Genomic DNA, 23788 nt, shown 5'->3' with positions numbered 1-23788 from the left:
TAAAAGGTGTGTATGGTCAACCAGCCAACCACACAGACCAAATCTGCATAGAACCACAAAGCCTGATGGGGGAGGCTTTCTTTCCCACTCTGAGCCTGGGGGTGATGTTAAACTATTGAGCTGGCCCACCAACGGGCCTCTCCTGCTCCGGAGCTCTTTGGCCCCTTGGCCTCCACTGCCGCTGGCTCAGCCACTGCAAAAATAAGGGGCATGAGAGAAGAGTTTTGACACTCAGCAGTGTCTGATATGCTTCTGTCTTTGTTTTTCCTGGTGGGCCTCTTGGATATTGGACTGTAATGGGTTCTGTGAGCTGTGAAAGAGAAAACCAGAAACAAAGAAGATGGATAGAGGCGGTAGAGCATGGTAAATTTCTCCTGACCAGTTCCCATAAAGATAATTTTTTTTTTCTTTAAGCCAATATCCTCATTCTAATCAGGATAGTGTTAACTTTTGCAGCAGCCAGGAGGGAACATGGCTAGGACCTGGAAGATTGTTCTATTCTACCTCAGGTCATTGCTGGGGTCAGGGGAAGGGAGAGAAGGGCTTCCTTCCAGTTGAGTAAGCATGGTGCCAGTTCTGAGCCAGAGGGGGCAGTGGGGTATTATCTATTCTCAGGAGTTTCCACAGTGAGCAATAATGGGGTTTTTTCTTACACTTTCTGCCATTAGTGTTGTTGCTGTTACTGTTAATTTTCTCATCTCATTGCCGTTCCCAGTAAATTGTTCTTATCTCAGCCTGTGATCTTTACCTTTTGTGCTTCCAATTCTCCTCTCCAACCCTCTGCAGAGGGGAGGGGGAGCAAGTGAGTGGCACATGTTTTGGAGAGTCTCAGTGGGAGCACTAAATTGAGGAGTACCATTCGTTAATCACGACAGTCAAAAACCCTGGGTGCTATTAATACCAGATTTTTCAGATTACTTGGAAAGGTTTAGTCATCTTACAAGAGCAAAGCAGGAACATGGCAATATACACAAGTTGTTACATTCATATGGGATATGCACCATTTGTGAAGTCCAACTATGTCTTCCTACAAATATATGAGTGCAAGTAAATTTGAAGCATATGTGCTGACCAAAGCAAGCAGTCACCAAAGATGTTAGAAGTTCCTAGGCTTTCTACTCTAATGTTTATATTGTGCTTTGTAGTAATAAAGTTGCAGCTTGTTTCGAACTCATTCTTTTTGGAACATGGCCTTCACAAATTACTGTTCAAAAGCAGAAAAATCCACAGTTTTATTTTTAGAGATTTTTATTTTGTTTTGCCTTTCTTGACAAAGTAAAGGTATTTTCACACCTGAAGGATGGGATGCTATCCAGAGGGATGTGGACAAGCTCAAAAAGTGGGTATACAGGAATCTCATGAGGTTTAATAAGACCAAGTGAAATACACTACACCTGGTTGGAGCAAGCCCTGATATCAGTACAGGCTGAAGCATGAAGGGATCAAGAGCAGCCCTGAGAGAAGGATTTGGGGGTGCTGGTGGGTGAGAGGCTGGACATGACCCAGCCATGGGCACTCACAGCCCAGAGAGCCAAACGTGTCCTGGGCTGCATCCAAAGCAGCACAGCCAGCAGGGCCAGGGAGGGGATTCTGCCCCTCTGCTCTGCTCTGCTGAGACCCCACCTGCAGTGCTGCATCCAACTCTGGGGTCCCAGCACAGGAAGGACATGGACCTATTAGAGCAGGTTCAGACAAGCCAGAAAAATAATCAGAGGGATGGAGCACCTCTCTAACAAGGAAAGACTGAGAATTTGGTTTGTACAAACTGGAAAAGAGAAGGCTTAAGGGTGACCTAATTGTAGTCTTCCAGTACTTGAAAGGGCTACAAGAAAGATGGAGAGAGGCTATTTACAAGGGCATGTAAAGGGGGAATGACTTCAAACATCAAGAAGGTAAGTTTAGATCAGTTATTAGGGAAAAATACTTCACTGTGAGGATGGTGAGGCACTGGAACAGGTTGCCCAGAGAAGCTGTGGATGCACCATTATAGGAAGTATTCAAGGCCAGGTTGGATGGAGCTCTGATCAGCCTGGTCTAGTGAAAGGTGTCCTGCACATGGCAGGAGGGTAGGAACTAGATGATCTTTAAGGTCCCGTTTAACCCAAACCATTCTGTGTTTCCACGATTTTTGTAATGCAGCTACATATAAATTGTTGAAATTCATTTTAAAAGAAGAAATCTGATGATAATACAGTTGTACTCAGCCTTTTTGCTTTTATGACTTCCTTTTTTTACTGTCTTGTGATTTTTCTTCTTTCCCACAGAGAACTTTTTCTGACATTCCTGTTGTATGTTTCATCATCTTGTTAAAAGTAACCTGTATTAAATTTAAGAGTATCACCGGTGTGTACCATCTTCTTAAGCACTACTTAAAGTGACCTTCTGAACAATTGCTTTATCAAAACCAGTTATGACCTGAATGTGAAAATATGTTCTCTTTTTCTTCTTGCAGCCTGCAAATGATAACCTGCAGACAGATGATGAACATGGACTCAGAGGAGATAAAGAAAGCTATCTCTGTGCTGTGTGTCTGGATGTTTATTTCAATCCTTACATGTGCTATCCATGCCACCATATCTTTTGTGAACCTTGCTTAAGGATGCTTGCCAAAGACAATCCAACCAGCACTCCATGTCCACTGTGTCGCAGTACAATTGCCAGAGTATTTTTCCAAACAGGTAAAAATGAAAGTTTTTTACACATAGAAAAATACTGGTAATTTTCCTTCCTGTATGCATGCAGAGCAAATTCTGGTAATGTTAATCCACTGCAAGGTTTTCTTTCCATGTAACTCCTCCTAGGACCATTCCATGCAGGCTCTCTTCAGTGTCAAAAAGTTATTCAGGCACTGTACTTCTAAACTTTTTATTTTAGAAGTGAGATTCTGATATTTTTTATTTCTTTGGTTTCTTCTTCCTAAATAATAACAGGCTCCAAACATAATAAACATTTTTCAAACTATCGTACTGGGAAAATGTTTTTAAAATTGCTAGCTTAATGGCACACCAAAAAATGCTCTTTTCATTTATGACATTAAATTTGGACACAAGTGAAAATAAAGGCTGGCAGAACTCTTGGTAATTTTCTTAAATCTCCCATCCTGGCCTCTTATACCCTCATTTCTAGTGTTCCTTAACCTTAACAGTAGGAAAATATGGTGGGTAGGGGGTGTTTGATGTCATATTGGGTATAGAAATAGAAGAGGGTAAGTAGTCCTGCAGATAGAATATCTGGAACAGCATGAGTCAGTCTTTTATGTCCAAAGCTTATATGGTCGATTCAAGTACCATTGATAAAACTGCACTGTGGCATCTGGAGTTAGGTCATTTACAGCACTTAAAACTGTGCATAGACAGATCACAAAGTAATGGAATGACTCAGCCATGCAGAAGTGTTTGTTTCATTTTAGATGCTACAGAGATCTTGCAGTGATCCTCTTTAAGCTATTGTAAGTGCTGTGATGACAGGTTAGGGATGCAGACTGAAGTAGGATTTCACATTGATCAGCAGAGCTGCCCACCTTCTGTTTCTGGTTGTGCACAGACTCTGCCTTTGTACAGGCATAACTTTGTATGATTTGATGGCAGGTCAGTTTGAGGAACTGACTGGGGTAAATAAGAACTGATTTGAGTGGGAAGGAGGCATTTTTCACACCAACCTATTGCCCCAGGATGATTCACTGAGCAGCTGCTGGTGGTCAGGGATAGAGACTGGCTATCCCTGCATTGACTGCACTGCAGCAGAGGAAATGGATGGAAAGCTGCAGCCTGAGCACTCTCAACCACCTGCCTGTCTGGTGTATAGAGATTTCAAGCTGTTCTCATTTCATTTCCCTAATGTTTGATGCTCCCTTCAATTTGATATACCGATGAAGTGTGTTTCACTGATAGAGAGTTAGCTTTTTCTAGGGCTATTTAAATTTTTAAAAAGCTATTTAGCAGATTTGCTGGAGAAAAATACTACTGGTAGAGCACAAAGGGAGAATAAAGATGCTTCCTAAAATGTATTTGCAAAACTTTTCAACACATTACAGTCATCTAAGTGAGATTACTACCAGGATTATTTGTAGCCTTTAAGTACTTAACATACAATGTGTAAAAATGCCTGGTGGGAGGGAGTGAAGAAGAAGGAGCCAGATTCTTCTGAGTGGTGCTCACTTCAAGCACAAGAGGCATTGGGCACAAACTGAAACACATGAGATCCCATCTGTACACAAGAAAACACTTTCTTTCATGGGAGGGTGGTCAAACAGGCTGGTCAGAGAGGCTGTGGAGTACCCATCAAAACCCAGCTGGACCTGGTTCTGGGCACCTGCGTAGCTAACCCTGCTTGAGCAGGTTGGACTAGTTGTTCTCAAGACATCCCATTCAACCTCACCCACTCTGTTAAAATATTAAATAGGTGTGTAGCTTTTTTGAGGAAAAGGATTTATGTGACTAAGGAGGAAATACGGTGTCTTAGATATGTAAACAGAGTCTACTATAAATAGAGAACCATAACAATGTATAAGATATTTAGTATTAACAACTTCAGATGAGAGAAATCAGCAGCTATTTGTATATTGCCGTGCAGTGTATAGCAATATATGCTTGACTTAGCAATATATTTAAAAATAGCTATGCTAATTTAGCTTTGTTTTATTATCTATATTTAGAAAAATATTTTGAAATTTTCCAGTGTGTAACATACTGAGCAGCTTTTAAATTAACCAAGTGGTATTGATGATGATACCATATCCTTAGAGAAATTAGTAAAATCAGCACATTAAGAGTGATGGTGCCAGAGCAATGTAAAGTATAGTAATTTTTTTTTCACTCAGAAGATTTATTAAGCCTTTTTAAAGTTATGATAAAGTCACTGCTACTATAGGTTTGTGCAAGCAGCAAAGCAAAGTTGCTAGTACTCTTTACATACTTCTCTAATGCTGCAGCTGGGATGTCTTATTTCCTTCATTAATTTATTTTGGATGCATTCTGCAGCTTTCCATTTGTGTATGTGCATTTATTTTACAAAGATATATCAAAAAGAAAAACAATTAAGGATCTATTCAGAAGTTCACTTCTTAGCTTGTACAGTTTTGCAGACTGAACATAACTGCAACAGAAGGATGCATGTAACATTAAAAAAAAAAAAAAGGCTAACAGGTCGATTATCCATCAGTTATGGAGAAAACCAATGTTTAACTGGGAGCTACAAAGCCAGATTTTACTCATGAGGGTACTTCCTCTGGCTGGTTGCCTTGATCAACTGGGCCTTTTTTACAGAATCCCTTAAGCTTGAGTTCCAATCCAGATAGGTTGCTCTGATGGTGTTTACCATGCATTCCCATCTTTCTTAAATGCCTTCTTAGAAGCCCTTCTCCCGTCAGGATAAACTCACATCTGATCAGATGATAGGGTGCCCAGGATACACCTGAGACATCAGCTTTTGAGCTGATTGCACCAAGTAACTTCCAAATTACCAAGTATCTTTTAAATGCTTCACTTACCAGGAAAGAGTGATCTTCTACACTTTCATTCATACAAAGTTTCATTTATGTTGTTTCCAAGAAGGGCCAGATCTGACACTCATGTACAATAAATCCACCACTTTGGAGGAATGCAGATTCAGGGTAGTGGTTGTGCAAGGGAGGTCCAGGCACATGGCAGGGAAGGGGTCATGTACGTACAGAAAGATGGGTGACCCGGCCAGCCTGAGGGGATCTTTCAGTGAAAGCCTAGCCAAGCAGCTTTCTAGAAACCCGTAGGACTTGTCAGCACTCCCTTTTCTGAAAAGAGGTTTCAGTATTTAAATTTGGACAATAAAATTGAAAGAACTGTGTTGATTTCTATGGTCTGTAGCAGGAAATTAAAATGTTCTCTGTCTATGCTGTGAGAGGCAAGCAGAGTCTCATCAGAAGCCTGAATCTGAATAGTACTTAATCCAAATACGTTCAGTAGCATATAAAGCTCTTGCCATAAAAATTTTAAAAACACTACTGAAAAATACACAGTTTGTTCATTTTACATTTAGGAGAGAAAATGGCCTTTCCTGCTTCAGTGACAGCAGTTTATACGTGCAGTAGCTCTATTTTCACATAATGAGACAGAAGATTTGAAGATTTCTGTGTTCTTCATGTATTGTGTAGCCTCATTCCACCTGTATTGTGACATGGTGAAATAAAGGATAATTTTAGAGTAAGACCAGCACAGAGTTTTTACTTCAAATCTGCTGTCTTCCCCTTACACAGAAAAAGCTACTGGAACCAAAGGTATTTGGAATTTTTTTCTTCTTTTTGGATCCTGCTCACAAAAAGCTTAGCTTTCTTAAATTTGCCAGAGAAAAAGATTTTATCCTTTCATAAAATATTTATTATAAGAAAAGTATGTACCATTAAAGTGGGCCACATAAAGTAATTAAACACAAGCCTTCTCAAAAAACCCGGGAATGTCTTTTCTTTTTTGAAGGTGCAGAAAGAATTTGGTAGCAGCTGCTGTTGGTATTTATCTGGAGCCTTCTTGGTTTGGAGACACGAATTGGGCAGGGGTTTCATGGGCAGGGGTTGAAGTTTTTCCTGTTAACTACTAGCTTAGCAACCCTGTTTGTTATCAGCAGATCAATTCTATGGTAGGAAAATATTGTTGATTTTAAATTGTTTTCCATTGCACTGCTATGGATAGATCAGTTTGGCAGTTTTGGGTTGCAATCATGAAGGTATTTCCCCAAATTATGCCCCGAGAAAATGTTGATTTATTGAGATTAGTACATAATGCCAACTCCTCCAATGTGTCATGAATCATCCTACAAATGTTTTCTTAGTTCCTGTTAATCCAAAGTATTTTTAAAAATCTCAAAAAAATTTCAGACTCTTCCCCTTTCTTTGCATTACTGACTATTACTGAGTGGGGGTGTTAAACAAAAAGCAATATGAACTGAGAATTCATACCACAGTCACTTTTATGGATATAATTTTTATTCATAGAGGTCATCATAGTTTTATAAGTTAAATAGCTTGATTTCTTAAATATATCATTTTGCCAGAAATTGACATCAGCTTTTCTAATTTTTTTTCCAAAGAAACAGAATGTTTAAGACTTGCTCTTGCTATACATGGAAATGCTTGGGTAAATGTCATTTTAAAAGAAAATTAGATGTTATAATCAGAAAAAGGATTACACAGTAGATATGGCATTTTTATTTTGTATAAATTTATGCAAATTATCGCTTTATTTAGAGCATTGATGTATGCATTCTTTCCTCTTAATTATTGTAGATCTGAATAACTCTACCAGATCTTTTTTCCCTATGGAATATTTGAATCTAAAGGAAAGCTTTCAAAACTCCAGTTCTGCTAAATGGCCTCTACCAAGCTGCAAGAAAGCATTCAGAGTTTTTGAAGGTAAGATTTTTAATTTTTTTCCTAAATATCATTCATTCTCAAGTGTAATATTTGGAAATAAGACTCTGAGAAATACATGCCATTGGCAAATGGATGATTCTTAAAGTAGAGCTGAGTTTAACTCTCCTGGGTGATTCATACACAGGGCTCTGAATCTAAAGATAAACTACAAACTGTAAAAAGACAACTGTGTGTGTACATTTTAATTTATTTTTGAATCTTTAATTCTGTGCACATTATCAGGATAATTGTATGTACCTTCCTCCTTAGAAAAATTTCTGTCTGCATAGTGGAATAAAGAAAATTACTCTAGGAAAAAAGTTCCTAGTTCTGAGTGTGGTCAATAAAGACCTCTCAAAAAAAATCAGTCTTTTATGAAAGAAGTCATATAAAAAGTTTCAAATAATATAAATTATTTTAAATATTTCCATACTGCTTGTTTAATACATATGAAATGGAGTAATGGGTATGGGCGTTTTAGTTTAATTTTCTCTTTTTTGTATGAAGAAAGCTTAATCGTCTTATTGCTACTTTAACACTTAAACATTTTCATGATTATCTGATTGTTAACTAAACAGCATTTAAGTTAGACCACTTAAATGCAGGATTCATTGTTTACCCATATTTCCCTGTTTTCAGTCTAATGGCCTTTCTTCACCAGGCCTCATGTACATTTACTTATATAGTTACTTGTATATACTTTTCATAGTGCTGAGTCTGGCTAGCAGATACACTTTTTCTGTTTGTAAGAATAGATAGCTTTTAAAAGTATGTGGAAAAAATAAAATGGGACATCCATTTTATATTCATTTTATAAGTCTACCCAGGCCTTTGTAAAGGTGAAATTTGGTAAATTCTGGTACTCCACTTATAAAACTATGTCATGTAAGGTCAAGATTTGATACTGAGAATATCAAGACATGTTCGTGGCTATGAAAAATAGCAAAGCTGAGAAGTTTGAGGTCTGGTAGAGTCTTTGGTATTACTCAGAGAGGAAGGTGTTGGCAGGACAAACTAAGATGACTATTTATTTTCTCTAACAGGAGTTAATGTAGTATGGGTGTTAATGCTGGCTTATTGGTTTATTTTAATATATATTATGTATGTGACATAGTTCCTTTATGTTCTGTAGTATTATATAAATTATGCCTTTCATAAATATGAAGGGCCACAATGCTAAGCATTGTACAAAGCATAAATAATTAGAAATAAAAGAAGGACCTGGAGAGGTCATACAGTTTCACTATTGTGGTACCTAAAAATTTGGCATATTGTTCAACAAAGGTAATTTCAAATGCTGAAATTACGTGTTTCCACAGGGTAGCCTAGAAGTCCCACACTAAATGGAAGCATGATTGGACCTACTTAATAGGACACCCAAACCACAAAGCTGCCTGAAACTTTGTTTTTGCATTCCTAATAAAAGTGTTGCTGCCATGTCTCTCTCTTCTGACTTTCTATATCAACAGAAACTACTCCAGGTTTGTGTGCATTCAACAAGCAAAGATATAGTACTTCTTCCTGGACTGCTTATTTGGGCTCATATCTAAATCGTGCTTGGCAGCACCTAAAGTTCCATATTTTGTTTTCATAATTGCTTGTGTTCTCTGCCTCAGGAGGCTCCTAGGGACTTAACAGGCATAAAAGACTGAGAATAGTGGCAGCAAAAGTCTTCTGACACTGTATTAGATTCCATTGCAAATGCAAAACCCTGATACCACTGAGAGCTGAAGGGGTAAAGTGAGTACTTAGATTAATTTTTTTTTTTAATTCAGAAGGTAATAGCCTAATAAGATATTAGAATTTCAGAAGTCAAAAATAAGGAATGGGAAGAGGAATATGGTGAGTACATGAGTAGAGTGACTGGAGTGAAACAGGATATGATTACAGTGCTAGAAAGCAGTGAAATCTTGCAAATTTGAATGTGAAAATAACCACCTTTGTATAAGAGTGCATTGTCAAATACTGCAATACAATACTGCATTTTCAAAGAAAAAATTCTGTAGCCATGTTAGAAATGCATATGCTCTTTCACCTTCATATCCAGCAGGTCCAGTGTTCACTGAGAATCTAGAAGCTCTTTTTGTATGATTCCAGCTTTCATTGTGACAAAACCTCTTCCACAATATCGTTTTAATGCTACAGATATAAAAATAGTAAACCTTGAACAGTAAATCACTCTTTAGAGATGCTAGATAAGATCAGACCTCAGAACTAGATCAGGATATGAGGAGAGAAAGATGGCTGTTAGGAAGTCTAGATCATATACAAGATTTATCAGTGTAACTAATTTAGACTTTCTGAACATTGCAGGGCTGCTAGATAAAATCAAGCACTTTCTCTTCTTCCTTACTTTTTTTCCTGAACTGATTCACTAAGCCAAATATAGTTGGTAATCTACATGTAAGTCTTCTTTCATATCAGATTTTCCATGAGGAATGTAGAATTATCTTTAACTAATCATACAACCTACCATAACTTTTGAGTTCTTATACAAAATGAAAAAACCTCAGCACTGCAAGCACTCTTGGGCTTTAAGCTGATGAAAATTCCTCCAGAGTAGTTTGCCCTTGTATTGTACTGTATTTTTTTCCAATAAAATAATCAACAGAGTTCCCATTTGTTTCATAAACATTGCTTATAGTATCACTCGCTATATGGTATGCTCTGTTTGGTCAAGGATAGGTTAATGATAAAATGGAAATGCTATTCAAGAAGGAAACCAATTTTTCTTTTCCTATTCAGATTTTTAATACATGGAAAAGTTAACAAGCTAATTTTAAATATTTCTCTAAAATGTCTTCTGTTTCATATGAGATAAACAAAAATTATATTATTTATTCTTTTGAGTTGTGGCAACTTCAAAAAAACGTAATTGCACAGTAGAAATAACATGTCAATTAGTGGTTTCCTTAAATTGATTTTAAAACTGATAAATAGTGTAGTTTGAACAGGAGAGTTAAATAGCAAAACTTAATTGGATCCTATTATCATATATTCATAGTTTAATAACAGGTGGCCTTTATATGCCATTAAAGTGGAATTGCATTCTGTAAGCACTGTACAGTCACAGAAAGTTCACCAACTAAGGGTAAGTCTCCAAAAGTAATTTGATACAGAAATGTGAGCTAAAAGAAGTGATTAGGATAATTTAAATTGCAAATATGATAGTTAATTTGACAGTGACTTTTGTGTAATCAAGTGCGGAAATTAAAAATGACTGAGACAGTGCACTGGGCCTAAAAGTGTTATTTCAAAAGTTTTTGCATAAATCTGAGATAGAAATGCATTGAAGAGATAGAGGATAAAGTGATGGTAGCATTGTAGATGGGTGCTGGCTGCCTGCATATAGAGTAAGGTTGTAGAGATGGCTCCGGAAAAGTAGAGGTGGGTGTTCAGAGCGGGAGAAGGGGATTATGAAACCTCTGAGTTACAACCCTTGGTGACTGTTTGAAATCATAATTATTCCTAGGCTAATAGGAAATTCCCTCCAAGTGTTACTTTTGCTAACGTTTTTATTTAAAATATGGCAGTTAAATTGAAAGTCTAGTTAAAAATAGAATATTTATTTCTATCTTTTCAAATGTTTACTCTAGAAAACATTCCTCCAGTGTTGCATACCATGAAATCTGTGCAGATTTTTTCCTGAACTCATCTCTTTAGGTACTTAATAAAAAGATTGACTTCTACATCAGTCAAGGACTACACAACAGAGTGTTTTCCAAGGCTACTAATACCAGTGGAAATTACCACCATCTCAGTAGGTTACATCTGCCATGTCCTTTTGTGTAATCATTCTCTAGAGAAAATGGTGAACAATTTCCTTTAGAGAAAGCTTTTGATAATACCTGTTGGTACATTTTTAAATACCTCTGTCTTTAAAATAGGGGTACAACACTAAAATTTACTTTCTTGATTCAAGATCCTTGTTATCGTTATTTCAGTTTGATAGGCAACAAAAGCAGGATGTTAAAAACTGAGAAAATTTACAGGTTTTAAGTTCATATTTCCTTTTTTTAAAAATAACCAAAAAAAGTAATACTAGTTTTCAAGTTCAGATACTGTGATCTACTGAGAAGAAAACAAGACAGGTGTTACTGAAAATAGAAGGTGCAGCATTTAATTTTAGCTATAAAGAGTACTGCTGGCATATAAGAAGGATCCCAGAATAATCCTTATTTTGGGCTATTTTTCCCAAATTCTACTATTCCATCCCATCAGGGTCACCCAGAGCAGGTGAGACAGGAACTCATCCGGGTGGGTTTTTAATGTCTCTGGAGAGGGAGACTCCACAACCTCCCTGGGCAGCTCTGCAGCCCTCAAGGTAAAGAAATTCTTCCTCATGTTGAGGCGGAACTTTTGTGTTTTAGTTTATGGCCATTGCCCCTTTCCTGTTCTCTGAACACCACTGAACAGAGTCTGGCACCATCCTCTTGGCAGCTGCCTTCGAGATATTTATGTGTTATTGAGCTTTTCTCTCTGTCTTCTTTTGTCTAGACTCCACAGGCCCAGCTCTCTCAGGTGTCTCCTCATAAGATTCTTCAGTAGAGCTTGTGAAATCACAAAAAGTTAATTTGCACATGTCTATTTCTCACAAATGCATTTGCAATCTACAGTCTTCACAGAAAGTGAATTTTCTGCCGAAAAAAGAGACTTTACTGGAAAGTGTTGTCTCAGAACGTCTGTTAGGCTTATAGTACACTAATACAGAAAGACAGAATCCAAGCCCTGCTGGTTGAGTGTCTTTGGTCAGCTCCACTGATGGCAACTTTGTTATTTTGCTGATTTTTCAGCACTTGGACCTAACTCTTGCACCCATTTTTCTTGCCCACAAGTTCTTTCAGTTCCAGCTGGTGCCTCCTCCTAGCTGTGCTCTAGCTAGCCTTTATGCCTCTCCTTCTGCACCTCACCAAGTAGAAGTCAATCTGGAAGGAAAATAAAATGGACGGGAAACTAAAATAAAAAAGTCATTGCCACAGAGATATCTTCAGCTTCAGCTTCAGAGCTGCCACTTGTCCCTGTTATTTTGCCAACAGTGTTAGTACAAAACATTGTGCAAGTATCAATAGCCTTGTTTATCTTTTAAGCTTTTTTGCAGTGGCTGTTCTTTAGGGACTCCTTCAGAGCCACACTCTGATTGAAAAGAATGTTCTGTAACCTTTTTCCATTCCTAAAGATTGCCTCCAGCACTAGCCTGTGTAGGAGAGTAATTTACTGCTCAAAAATTATGGTTGCTGATTTGTCTCTATTGGTTCATCAATGCACTGAAGGGAATCAAATTCTAGCTAATTTGTATGTGTCATCAGGATTGCTTGTTTCCATTTAACCATGATGTTGTAAGACTGGTGTACCAGGAATATTGATAGCTGTAATTATGCAATGCCAAGGATTGGATAGAATGGCCATGGCAAAAAAAGCATACTATAGCCTTTCCCTGTTTGACATGGACCTGATTGGATGTTAGATTGGCATCTTTAGTTCCGCTTAGGTAACCAAGTGTTCATACTGGTCAGTGAGACAAACTAAGAACATCTTGGGACCTCTTACAAAGCCATGGTCCCACAGAGAGACCCAAATGAACTTGTAGGGGAGTTGGAGGTATTGTGGTTTTGACTCTGCAGCCTACAATTCCTAAAATCTTTTAAAAAGGTCCTTTTCTAAAGATGCTTGATAAAATATAGCTGTGTTCAGGGTAAGAGGGAAAGTTCTTTGAAGCATTAATAGCCAGTTAAAAGATACCAAACAAGGAATATAAATTAATGATTAACTTTTCTCACTGAAGGGATATTATATGGGTCCTGTGTGGGTCTATATTACAGTTTCTAGCATCCAGCATATTTGTTTACAAGATATGAAGATGTAACATTTGTTTACAGTACTGAAATATTTGGGATAATGAAAATTAACATGATGTGCAAGGAGTGGCAGGAGACTGTCTTGGTACCTAGTGTTCTTCAGCAATGTTTACATTGTTTTCCTTTCATTGCAAAACAAGGTAGTTAACGGGAAGGGTACAGACAAGATAAAAGAGAAAGTCAGGTTTCAATTGTTTCCTGATGAGGAATATGTAAATAGACTAGAATGCTTCACACAAAGAAAGAGATTACTAAAAGAGGGAGGATGATTGTGGTAATTAAGATCACAAAAATCGGGACAGAAGTGTATGGGCTGCTGTTGTTCCTGGTCTCATAATAAAAGATCTAGAACTCTGCAAAAGAACAAAAAGACATTAAATAAAATTATCATTATGCCAAAGCATGGGTTTAAATAATGACAGATTCTTGTTCCTGTTAAACTCAAAGATACCACATTTGTCTACAGAGATCCTGGAACTGCAAGTCCCTGGGACTGAGAGGGAAAAGTATTGCAATATGCTTGCCCTGTTCTAAGTTTTTTTCAATGCCAACCAATTCCTCATAGTTTGACTTGTCAGAGAAAGAATGATAGGGTAGGAAGACCTTTAGACTACTGAGTATGCCTGTTTTATGAGATGTTCTACAGTTTTATGACAATGGTGTCTTCCATTACAATTTTATTTAAGCCATCATAAAAGAATTTTTTTTTTAATTAAATAAGATCACATAAATATTTACTATTTGCTCTCTAGAGACAATTGTAAACAATACATAATCTTAGTTTAACCACCCTAGGTAAACTTTGAATTACTAGTTTTTTGAAGTGGTAGTCTTTCATCACAGAATTTGTTCAGAGCATAAAATACCTCTTGGTTTTAGTATTTATGTTTTGTGCAAAATTCTGCTTTGATTAGATCAGGTTAGGATTGGTCTCTGTGAACAAGTGGAAGAAAAGATGCCTTCTTTCTTCATAGGAATTAGCAAGTGGTTTTTATGTGTTTTAGTGGAAATGGGGAATAATCCTTGCCAGCTATGCCAAGTAGAATAGGAAAAAATGGTTATATTCTTAATTAGCTGTTAACTATTATGGTTAGTAAAGTTTATGTCATACGTTCTTCCCCAGCACTGAAATGCACTGCCTAGGAGAGCAGTTTGCACTCATGTAGCCCCTAAAGAGTCTCAACGCTGCTGGTGTAAATATCTTATCTTGAAAGTTTTCTTGGTTTTCAGTCCTTTGATTTGATACCTCAGAGAAACTTTGTTTGCTATAAAAATAACAATTTTATATTTTTACCATCTACCATCTAGATGGTTGTTGCTGCCTGCTCTGAGCTTCCCTTCCCCCTCCCAAAGACATGTGCTCCTGCCCATGTGCTTGGAGCTCCTTTGTTCCAAGCGTGGGCAAAACCAAATGTAACTCAGACTCTTCAGCAGTGTCTGATTGGCCGGTCACCCCGGGTCTGCCCCCCAGTCCTTCCCTTTCCCCTTCTCCGAATAAAAGATGGTCGAGGGGAGGCTCCGCCCTCTCTCTCAGCTCAGCGACTTTCCTGTGAACATCTCTGGTTGTCTGTCTCATTTGAAAGCTTCTAACTGCAGGGAATTGAGCGAGCAGGGAGCTGTATTTCTCCCTCTTTGCTTCTGCTGATGGTATTTGCTCTGCAGGTACTGATTTTAGAGCTACTAAAGTGCCAGATTGCCCGTGCTACCTCTCTGGGCTGCTCAAGGCTTTCTAAGGCATTGAACTACAAGCGCTAGCCGGTAAAAAGCTGAAAAGATACCTTGCACAGATGGTAGATGGTTGGCTTCATTGCTGTCAATGAGTTGACAGAGAAGAAAGCAGGACAGCCATGTACAGTGTTTTTCCTACCTAGCATGCCTGTGATTACTACTTCATACACCTGTACCAGTGACAGATAGGTCTGTGCCCATTCCAAATTTGGACATAAACACAAGTTCATTTTGATCCTGGAGCATTTATTGGGCAGAAACCTGACAAGATTTTTGGAAGAATATGGTGCTTGCACAGCATAATTGTAAAAAGTTAGGCAACATTTTCTAGGCAATATGGAATTGTGGAGACTCTTTAAAGTGAAAACGAAAGCTGACATTTTAATTTGATGAAGGACAAAAGAGGAGCCATGGAAGCACTCAAGGTGATGTGTGAGAACAATAAGCAAGAAAAGGTGATCATATTTTAATTAGTCCAGTGCCAGCCTAAGCATGCCTTTTCAAAGAAGCCAGAGATGAGCAAACAGCAGAATAAATTCAGGAGCTTTGGTGAATATCCTTGCTGAGTAGATAAAGTTGAATGTTTGAAATGGCATCAGAAAAAAATCAGAGATAACAACTATTACACATCTAGTCAAGGATTAAAGGAAGGAATTTTTAACAGTTCATAAGCATTTTCTTTTTATTTCAAACAGCTTCTTTCTTATTAACTTTTTAAATAACCCTGCTTTATGAAAATTTATTTTCGATTTTCTGTTGAGCATCTATGAAGGCTTTTTAGACAGCTCTTTCTGTGAAACCTTGGCTAGCTTCCTAAAAATTGGTTGACTACTGTCAGCATCAGAAAACTTTCAGTTCAGAAAAACTGTGCCAGCTTTCTGAAGATACAGTCTTGTACTTTGGATTTTTCATTCTCTGGAGGAATATTTCTTTTGTTTGCTCAGATGAGAAATAGGAATTTTGTCCATTGACATTAGCTAAAGCTGAACATGGCTTTGTTTAAAGACAATGGCATGGCTCCAAGGTAGGCCATTCACCAGTTTCTCTGGAGAAATTAAGGGATGTATGTTGTCAGATTTGCATATAAACTAAATGTTTTGTGTAAATACTCAGAGCCTTGTCTTACGGAGGGGTGTGGTGAGGCATGCCTATTATGTGTATTCCCTCTGACCTCTGCTGTCACACAGTCCCTGTCTTAAGAGAAGTTGGGCCAATGCATGAATTTATTTTTAAGAAATTATTTGCATTACTGTTATCTTATGATATTTCACTAAAATTGGCTTCAAACGTTAAAGCCTTAAGCACTAAAAGGGTTGTAACAGCAGTTTATAACAAAACTCTGTGAAGTTTTTGTTAAATCATCATTAGTATTGAGTTAATATTATTTTTTGAAAAAAGACAGCAATCATGCAGGTCACAAAATAAGAATCTAGAGGGAATTAAGCAGCATGCCAAGTAGCGTTCACAGTAAAGACAAGAAGGGATATGACGTATTTTTAATGCTATTTTATACTTATTCAGTCATCTCTTATTATATTGTCTGCCTGTAAATATCAATAGTTTTGCCCCTCTACATATTGTGAGGTAGCAGTCTGTACAGAGCCCAAGGCTGTAAGTAGTTAGGGAGGGAGGAGCTGTAGGGAAGAATGAAACTAGAGGGAGGTGATGCCATTACAGCTGTATGAGACAAATGGGTAAAGGCTTTTGTGATGATAACTTAGCAAGAGTTGCTATCAGCTGAAATACAGTATTTGGTTATCTGAGAAGGTGACATAGAAATGTTCAGTGGTAAAATGTAGGAACAGCAGAGAGAGATGAATGATGATAAAAGAAATAGAAAATAGATTAAAAATAAGACAAAAATTCACTGATTTACAATATGCTGAATACTTTTCAAAATTATTTTTTCATATAGATTATTGATGCACATACTACAGAAAGTTAAATACCTTAAGTTGCTGTTTGAGATTCCTTGGTTTTCACTGTCTGCACTGTCATGGCAAAGAGAGAAGTTGTCCACAAATTAAGTTCACCGTTAAGATACAATTTATCTACAAAAAAATGCGAACAAAAGTGATTACTACTCCCCGTCTTAAAGGCAAATATATAAAAATTACCATAACTGTCATTTTTATGTCATCAATATACATGTACAAAACTTACCTTTAAAATCAAAGGAAGACATTTTATGGTCTAGAATGTATGCAACCTATGCATTTAGATCTCTGTGACATGCATGGGACCATGCAGCTTCATTCCTTGATATCAGTCCTCAGCTGTTACATAATATCCTGACTGGTACTTTGTGTGTTTAGGGGAAGAAAGAAAAAGCAAACAGGTAATTCACCTAGTTACTTAAAAAAAAGATCTGCTTGCTGACTAGCTTCCAAAATTCCTTCAAGTCTTCCAAAGTCAAGTGATTTTTACACTGTGACATGTGGATTAATTACTCCCATTTTAGTATATATCCTAGCAGTTAAGCTAGCCAAGTGGCTTCTATTTGTGAGTATTGATAATTATAGAATAATCACAGATGATTATGTTTTCTGTGATAATAATCACAGACTGAGCATGCTTTCTAAGCTCATTATGCCCTCCCACAGTCCTCTTGTTTCTTGATTCCTTTATTTTCAGGAAAATAAGCATCCCAAGACAGAAATTAGGAGTTCTACTTTTTCTGTGAATTTTGAGAGGGTCTGGACATAGTAGTCATTGAATAATACTCATAAAATTGGTAAATACACTTCTTATTTAATAAATGAGTGAAAATTCTAGTTATGCAGAATATCCAATGTAAAATGTGTATGCATGCATTTAATGTGGCTTTATTGGTTTTGTTATTAATTTTTAAACTTCCTCATTTTCTTCTCTAACAATCTGCTTATTTGTCTATATATACAAGCTAACTTCATGGGTTGTATTTTAACTGGTAAAAGCTGAATTATTCAGCTATAAAATAGCAAGAGGTAACTGTCTTCAGATTTTTTATTTATTTGCTTAGTATTCTGAACATAATTGTTAACTGCTGGAGAGGTACTATTTTTTTTCTTAGAATTCAGACTAATAGTAGGAATGTGCAAAAACTTCACTTACAAATTTTCACTGAAATCTGACAAGCTGTATTTGAATGGAAAAAGATCTTATATTTATTTCCTATCCAGAGTAAGACTGTCAAATCTCTTTGTCAAGTGAAAATAATTGTAATTGTGATGGAATGCAATTTACAGTATTTCACAGAGGAAAAACTTCAAATGACAAGTTGCCTCCACTCTGTTCTAAAGGCCTGAGAGATGTTAATTTCAGGGACTGACCATAAATGACCCAAAGAAATGCTAAATTCAAGTGGCTTTTATGTATTGATGTGTAGTTAACAACCTTACATTCTGGGCTTATTTTGTTTACATCTCTCTGTAGAAAAACACTGAGATTAGCTATCAAAAAAAAAATAGTACTTATAGTCTTGAAAATAATATGAGAAGTTAGAGCAGTATGAAATAAATATTTTTAAGAACTGTCATTGTTACAGGAACTTCTATGAATTGTTTTGGTTGGGACTTTTCATTCTTTCCATTTTGTATATTTTTGGTTCATTTTGGTATATTCTCTTCCCAGATCCATGTAGGATTTATAAAGTTTTAAGAGAGGGGAGACTATTCTTAGATATAAATGCCAATAGTTTTGCTGATACCAGACAGCAAGAAGCATTGTTTGCCTGGTGCTTGATTTTGTAGGACTGAAGTTTTTACAAGCTTTTTGTTTTGACAAATGAAATGTATGTCAGTAGTGACACTTCCACATTTTGGCATTTCTGCATAGTATTGTCTGTAGCATGTTCTTCTTTTCATGTTAAATGCTTTATGGAAGTCACAAAACAGACATCTAGCTGTAACAGTGGTTCCCAGCCACTTTGGCTTATAGAAAGGAGTATCCCTTATGGAATCATGTCTTGTGTCCCATATGAAAGGCTTCAGGACATGGCTTTTACAGATTTTCACAGTAACCAGTTGCTTACCTAGACTCTTTTAATAAAACAGACAGTGCTCTTTGACACCTTTAAAAGCAGTTACTGTGTGTTCCTCACTAAATTGCCCGCATGCGGCTGATTTGTTCATGTGCAGAAAGTACCTGTATCATATGCACAGTGAGTTCAATAAATGACATGCATGCACAGATTACTGCTTAAACATGATTTACCTCTCTGAGACTGTCATAGAACTCAACATTTAAACAAAAAGCCCAGCAAAAGTCCTATAACTGGTAAGACAGACAACATAGTGAGTGTAAAAATGGTTTCAGATAAGAATTATGTCCATTTTACATCCAGTTTTTCTGAAGCCCAGCTACTATCAGAAAGCAGGTCTTGGATTTTGGGGATGGAAAAGAAAAGGAGAGATGTTTAGGCTATCATGCAAGTTTAGTCACACATGGATATAAGGTGTTAGCAGCCAGTGAGAGCCCATGGGTGAAATCAGATGGGCAAGAGAAGAGAAATATGCGAAGAGAAATATGCAAAGAGAAGAGAGAGAAAGTGAGAGGAAGGTAAGAGCAGGATAGTAAGGAAGATTTGCAAAGATGATTTTGCTGTGGAAAAGGCCTTGAAAGGTGATAGAAGAAGTTTTAAGATAGGAAAGCTGAAGGTCCTGGTGTGCATCCTGGAGCAAGAAGGGTTTGGAATTTGGTATGTCTCTCTCTAAGAAAAAAAGACTTCTGAGACAGTGGGTGTGTGGAGCTGAAATACTGAGGCAAGAGGGTGGGGAGGTTCAAGCTTTTCATGCAGAAGGAATGATGTCTGGATCTGAGAAGGATGGTGGTTGCATTGTGGCCTTGATTTGGGGAAGGAACTGGATACTTTGGGAACTTGAGTTTCAGTGGAGACTTGAGACTGAGTTAGAGGCTTGGGGCACAAGATGGGGAGTCAATGGGACATGCCTGCAGTCATTCACACAGGATAAGTGCTATTCTCTCATAAACCTCTCTGGCAATATATGATTTTTATTTCTTGGAAATACAAATCTCACAGCTCATCTTAACTAGCAAATCTTGCAATTTAGCTATTATGTTAGCATAACCAGAATCATAATGCCTCTTGATGTGTGTATGGGAGAATGCGGGCATTTATGCAAGAAGTTTGGGATGATACCTTATTCGTGAAAAGAACATAAAAACACCTTTATACTTGAAAAATTATAGAATACTTGGAAATTTTGGTTTTTTCCTCCATGCTGTCATCAAGTCTGCAGGTGCCAACAAATTGGTAGACTCAGTGGGGCTGCTATTCAGAGAGAACAACAAGTTGGAGAAATGCAGGTGCTTCAGCAGACAAAGACCCTTTTGCCAGGGACCTAAAAAGAAAAACAGACCCAAGTAGAAGATGGAAAATACAGTGTAGAAGAGCACGTAGCAAGCCAAGTTGAGTCCTTGTTGGAATGCCACAGCGGTCTTTGTAGTTCAGAACATTCATATGTGGTTTGGGAAAGTGATACATATATAGCTGATAAAATTTACAGTGACATTAAATTACTCACTTCACTGATGATAGTAAATATGAACTTGACAGCTAACAGTTGTCTTGATCAGTGACCTTGAGGAAGCAAGGATACATTTTCTTCTGGTCTGCAGAGAAAAGCAAAGTCAAGGACAGATTGATAGACTTAGCACAGGGCTGCCATTCAGAGATACCTAGACAAGTTGCAGAACTGTGCTGGAAGGACTTCGTGAAATTCAACAAGGACAAATGCTGAGACCTGCATCTGGGAAGGAAGAGCCCCTGGCAATGAGACAGGTTGGGCACTTACAGCCTGGGGACAGATCTCTGTAAAGAGCCTGGGCATCCTGATGGAGAGCAAGTGTGAGCTGGAAGTGTGCCCTGGCAGTGAAGATGGCCAACATATCCTGGGCTTTGTGACCAGGAGTATGATGTATGAAAACCTGGACATGGAGCTTTTATCCCCTACTACTCAGCACACCACATCTAAAATCCTGCCGTTTTGTCTTCCTCCCCTGTATGGGGAAGATGGCAGTAGACTAGAGCGCTCAGAGGCCTGAAGAACCTGACGAGAAAGCAGAGGCTGAGAGAACTGGCTTCTTCAATCTGAGGAAGGGTAGGCTTTGGGGAGGATCTCTAGTCAACCTTATCATCCTTATCAATAAGGAGACCACCAAGAGGAAAGACCAGCTGTTCACAGTGATGCATGGCAAGAGGATGAGCATTAGGAGATACGAAAAGTTCAGATTTGCAAGTAAGGAAAACACTTCCACTGTGAGGACAGTCAGATGGTGGAGCACATGGCCACAAAGGCTATCCATCTCCGTAATGCATAATATGCACTGTGATGAGCTGTAAATTAGCTATTGCCATTTAAAAAAAGACATTTGGATAATACTGGGATTAATTTTCTGAAAACATTTCATGCATAGGCACAGTCAAAAGGTAAGCAGGAATTATTAAAATCATACCAAAATGGAAAATATTATGTCGTTGTCTAGATTTGCGGTGATCCCGCATCTCAAGTTTTGCATATAATTTTAGATTACATCATCTCAGAGAAAGATAAAGCAGGGGGAAGCATATTGTGGAAAGGATAATTTGAAGTATTGAAGCTTTTCCATACAAAGGAAATTCAAAAGTTCTTTTGTTTGGAAAGCGTATTAGAGAAGACAGATACAAGAGGTCTGTAAAATTATGAATGGCATAAAGATGTTTTAGGGAAGATTATTCATGGTCTCTCAGAGGCATTCTTGCATTAGCAATTATATGAGCCATAATAGAGCACAAAAATTGGTGCTGTGGGGTCAGATGTCCACATTTGCATGTGAGGCAACTTACTTGCAATCCCGAGGGCTAAATGCCCATTAGTGGTTAAAGCGTATTACTGGAACACTTCTGAGCTCTTAGAGCTCATCTTATGTCTCTAGTTTTACCTGAAAGGAAAACAATTTGTTTGCTCCAAAACTCTTGCACCAAGGGACATAAAGTGCAGTAAATGGAGTCAGTGTGAGATCTGGTTCAAAAGCATGCAGAGACACATGTAATGCTGTTTTAACACATTGTTCTGAAAACAGCTTCCGAAGATCTAGCACACTAAGCTGCCAGTTGCTGCAAGGGCACATATGGGAAGGTCTCCGTCTGTACATGCATTTTTTCTCACAATCTTTCAATAGATCTATCTTATCTTCTGCAGAAAGAAGAGACTGTGCCAAAGTTATGTACTTTGGTATATCTGATTACCTCAGAACACTTGTTCGTACATAATTTAATTTTGCATGAGCACTTATAATGGAAATGGTTATTGTAGCTTGCATTATTATTCATTTGGGGACATTTTTAGAGTAAAATTTTCTATCTGATACCTTCTATTCTCAAGTTTTTAAAAAGTAGGTCAATTTATAAAATTGGGAGACTATTTTAGTTTTTTTGTAGTTTTATTTTGTGTTTTGCTAGTACTTCAGCAGAAGGTTGCAAAACACAACAGATGTGCCTGCTGATGCTGTAGTGACAATCGTTTTTGGTTTGCACACTTTGGTGCATATAAAAGTGTGATTTGCACACAACATTGTTTTTGTTATCTAGTAACAGGTTCCCACTAGTAGTCTGCCAGACTCTGCCGGCACTGTGCATGCATATTCATGTAATTTGAGTAGAAGTTCTTGTTCAGAGTATAGCAACACAGGTATGTGCAAGGAAGTTAAATAAAATACACATTCTCACAAATACATGCCCATGCATAAATTATTTGGGGACTGAAATCCTGTATGATAAGATTTATTTTTTAAGAAGGAGAAAATACATTAGAAGGGGTTTGATGCTCCCTCAGGTCTTCTGTTTCATAATTCAAACCCCTACTCCCTGTTGCTGTTTAGTTTTTGAGGAGCTCTACAGCTCTCAGTTTTTATCTGCAGATGGCTAAGAGACATGGCTTATTTCCACTCTGGCTGGAGATACAGACATCTGAAGGTATTTTTCTTATCAGAATTTATTAAAGAATCACAGAATGATTCATAAAAATTGCACATTACATGAAAACAGATGAAAATCCAGAGTACAACTGTCCTTTGTCAGAATGGGACAGATTTTCTGCCTTTACACCACAGCTCCCAGGCTTTTTTTGTACCACAACCTACTGTCTGACACAGCTGCACAGACTCTTCTCTAACCTCATGTCTCGACATAGGGAAGATCTGTGCTTCCACAGTACCTCTCTTGCTACATGGAGAAGTCTGGGGAACAATGAAGAAGACAGGACCCCACATTCAGGCCATCTTGTAGTCACAGGATTTTTACTTCCACTTGACTTGTTTGCATCTGCCTATATATTTTTAAGGTGTTATCAGCATACAAACAGTGATTTAAAAATTGAATTTTAACCTGGTACGCTTTATATTAAACATAATGCACATAATATTAAAGCAAGCAGAATTTATTTTGAAGACTGTTTTGAAAAAGAAACTCAGACTCTAGAAATAGGAATTCAAATGTGTTTCAGCCACTGAACTATGTATATACAAATCTGGATATGTTTTGATTACTGAAGAATTCAGATCAGTAGACTTAGGGAATCCAGATTAATTAACTACTGAAGAGATTGATTACAGTGTATGGAGCCTTTCACTTCTAGATCACTGAGTCAAAGTCAGTGAAAGAAGGCACCAAAAGAGAGGTGTTCATAGATCTCGATAAAATAAGCAGATAGCATTACTTAACTATAGTAGAGAATTCCAAATACAAACAAACAAACATATTATTTTCTAGACATGGAACACAGAGTTACTTTTTAAGTCTTACAAAATCAATTCCACAGATAGCTTCTTGTCCGACAAAGTGATGAAA

At 37.5% G+C, this 23788-nt stretch overlaps 1 protein-coding gene and 1 long non-coding RNA gene across 4 annotated transcripts in view; one reads left to right on the top strand and one right to left on the bottom strand.

The window, feature by feature from the left end:
- LOC109144073 overlaps nt 1-23788 on the bottom strand; it is a 54450-nt gene that overhangs the window by 11584 nt on the left and 19078 nt on the right. The window contains exon 2 of the long non-coding RNA XR_002273333.2: nt 16911-17012. This is a non-coding gene — a long non-coding RNA (uncharacterized LOC109144073). The remainder of the gene's footprint in view (nt 1-16910; nt 17013-23788) is intronic.
- RNF180 (ring finger protein 180) overlaps nt 1-23788 on the top strand; it is a 60807-nt gene that overhangs the window by 36467 nt on the left and 552 nt on the right. For 2 of the 3 annotated variants that reach the window (XM_019283367.2, XM_019283366.2), the window contains exons 3-4: nt 2453-2678; nt 7253-7378. In XM_019283367.2, the coding sequence (XP_019138912.1) occupies nt 2453-2678; nt 7253-7378 (352 nt within the window). Of the gene's footprint in view, nt 1-2452; nt 2679-7252; nt 7379-8697; nt 8816-23788 lie in introns of those variants that run through there. The other variant, XM_019283368.3, reaches the window with a different exon arrangement.

Source organism: Corvus cornix, chromosome Z (genome assembly GCF_000738735.6).
Source record: "Corvus cornix cornix isolate S_Up_H32 chromosome Z, ASM73873v5, whole genome shotgun sequence".
Classification (NCBI taxonomy): domain Eukaryota; kingdom Metazoa; phylum Chordata; class Aves; order Passeriformes; family Corvidae; genus Corvus; species Corvus cornix.
Note: the sequence above shows the minus strand (reverse complement) of the source record. Positions and strands in the feature narration are given on the sequence as shown.